Raw genomic sequence first — 2,004 nt, 5'->3', positions numbered from 1 at the left:
AATTTCTTCAAGTTTGAAATGTGCCAAGTGCGGGGAATAAGGTCGCCTTCTAGGTTCTCCAACTGATATGATCCTAGCTGGAGTACGTGGGAGAAGCGGTAGGGTCCCTTCCAAGTTGGAGCCAACTTCCTCGAGTTACGAGGGTCGGAGACTTCGGCTCGGCGTAGTACTAGGTCGCCTGCTTTTACTGCCCTCTCTCTCATCTTGGAGTTGTAGTATTGGGCGACTCTTTGTTGATACGCGGCCATTCTGACTCTGGCCTTTTCTCGAGTTTCTTCTATAAGGTCGATATTGCTTCTCAGGTGTTCAATTTTCGTTGTATGTTTCGAGCCTCGGAGAGTGAGCACCAATCTCAACCAATATGACAGTGTCTACCCCGAAGGCGAGGCTGAATGGTGATTCTCTCGTTGCTGTCCTGGGGGTGGCTCTATAGGCCTAGAGAAGATTTAGTGATTCTTCGGCCCACAAGCCTCGGGTGTTCTCTACGCGCTTCTTCAATCCTTGCAAGAGTGTCCGGTTGGTCACCTCAACCTGTCCATTAGCTTGTGGATGACCGACTGATGTGAACTTCTGCTCGATGTAGAGTCTGCCACGGAAGTCCTTGAATTGCCTGCTTGCAAACTGAGTCCCATTATCTGTTACCAAGACTCTCGGTATTCCAAATCTGCAAATGATATCATGGTAAAAGAAATTTTTTGTTTCTCTGGAAGTAATTTTTTTCACTGCTTTGGCTTCGACCCATTTGGTGAAATAGTCGATAGCCACGTAGATCATTTGGTGCCCCCTGGTCGAGTTTGGAAAAAGGACCTAGTAAGTCCATTCTTCACATGGCAAACGGGATGGGATTGGAGATGGGTTTGTAGGGGACCGTGGGGAGGCGAGGCACGGTAGCGAACTTTTGGCATTGTTCGCACTTCCTAACGAAGTTCGAAGCATCCTGCTGGAGAGTTGGCCAGAAGAAGCCTCGGCGGAGAATCTTGTGTGCTAACACCTTTCCGCTCGAGTGGTCTCCGCAGATCTCTTTGTGGACCTCTCTCATTGTAAGTTCTGCAACCGAGGGTCGGAGACATTTCAATAGTGGCCACGAGAAGGACCGCTTGTATAACGCCTGTCCGTCATAGATGTAATGGGCGGCTCTGGCAATCAAGCGTCGTGCCTCTTTCCTATCAGAGGGTAGAGTGCCGTCTCTCAGATACTGCATTATTGGGTCCATCCAATTGGGCTCTTCTTCAATCTGTACCATTTCCTCTCTCTTGATGCTAGGTCCTGAGAGAATCTCGGTGAAGATGTTTCCTCGTTCAACTATACCGGATGATGCCATTTTGGAGAGTGCGTCGGCACGGGTATTCATGGTTTGGGGGATCTGTACTATTTGAAATTTTCGAAGGTAGAGATCTCTTTTCGCACTTTTTCTAGATACTTGAGCATCCGTTCTTCTTTAGACTCACTGAAACCATTGACTTGGCTTACAACCAATTGTGAGTCACTATGAGCTCGGACTCGGTTGGCGCGTAACTCGGTGGCACGTGCTATCCCGGCAATCAGGGCTTCATTTTTCGCCCCATTATTAGAGGCTTTGAAGTCTAGCTTCAAGGCGTATTCTGTGAGAAATCTATCTGGCCCTGTCAAAACCAATCCAGCGCCGCTGTCCCTAGCAGTGGCGGAACCATCAACATATAACATCCAGAGAGGATTCTGAATCGGTGGAGCCGGTTCTTCAATGGAGTTATCTTGTTCTTCTAGTTCATCCGTCGGTAACACGCGTTCAGCTACAAAGTCTGCAAGTACCTGGGATTTGATAGCGGGCCGGGGCTTTATCTGAATTTCAAACTCGCCCAACTCGACTGCTCAATTGATCAATCGTCCTGAGGTATCGGGCTTCTGTAGAATTTTTCGGAGGGGTTGGTCGGTGAGGACCGTGATTGGATGGGCCTGGAAATACGGTCGGAGTTTTCTTTTCGAGGTAACGACTGTGAAGGCGAACTTCTCGATTTCTTGATACCG

The 2,004-nt window shown here is 48.7% G+C and overlaps 1 protein-coding gene across 1 annotated transcript; it reads right to left on the bottom strand.

Moving 5' to 3' along the window:
- Positions 1-435: 435 nt before the first annotated feature.
- On the bottom strand, positions 436-1,351 carry LOC143858455 (uncharacterized). Its single transcript, XM_077369108.1, has 2 exons — positions 915-1,351; positions 436-664 (listed from the first exon to the last, which is right to left on the bottom strand). Exons 1-2 carry the CDS (start codon positions 1,349-1,351, stop codon positions 436-438), a joined length of 666 nt encoding a protein of 221 aa, XP_077225223.1.
- Between the last annotated feature and the right edge of the window lie 653 nt (positions 1,352-2,004).

Source organism: Tasmannia lanceolata, unplaced genomic scaffold (genome assembly GCF_043159265.1).
Source record: "Tasmannia lanceolata isolate RefF3 unplaced genomic scaffold, GAP_Taslan_0.1 ptg000026l, whole genome shotgun sequence".
Lineage (NCBI taxonomy): Eukaryota > Viridiplantae > Streptophyta > Magnoliopsida > Canellales > Winteraceae > Tasmannia > Tasmannia lanceolata.
Note: the sequence above shows the minus strand (reverse complement) of the source record. Positions and strands in the feature narration are given on the sequence as shown.

Coding starts and splice junctions, on each gene's coding strand:
- LOC143858455 (XM_077369108.1), bottom strand. CDS start 1,351: ATGAATACCCGTGCCGACGCACTCTCCAAAATGGCATCATCCGGTATA. Junction 665..914: donor GCTTCGAACTTCGTTAGGAA/GTGCGAACAATG, acceptor TATCATTTGCAG/ATTTGGAATACCGAGAGTCT.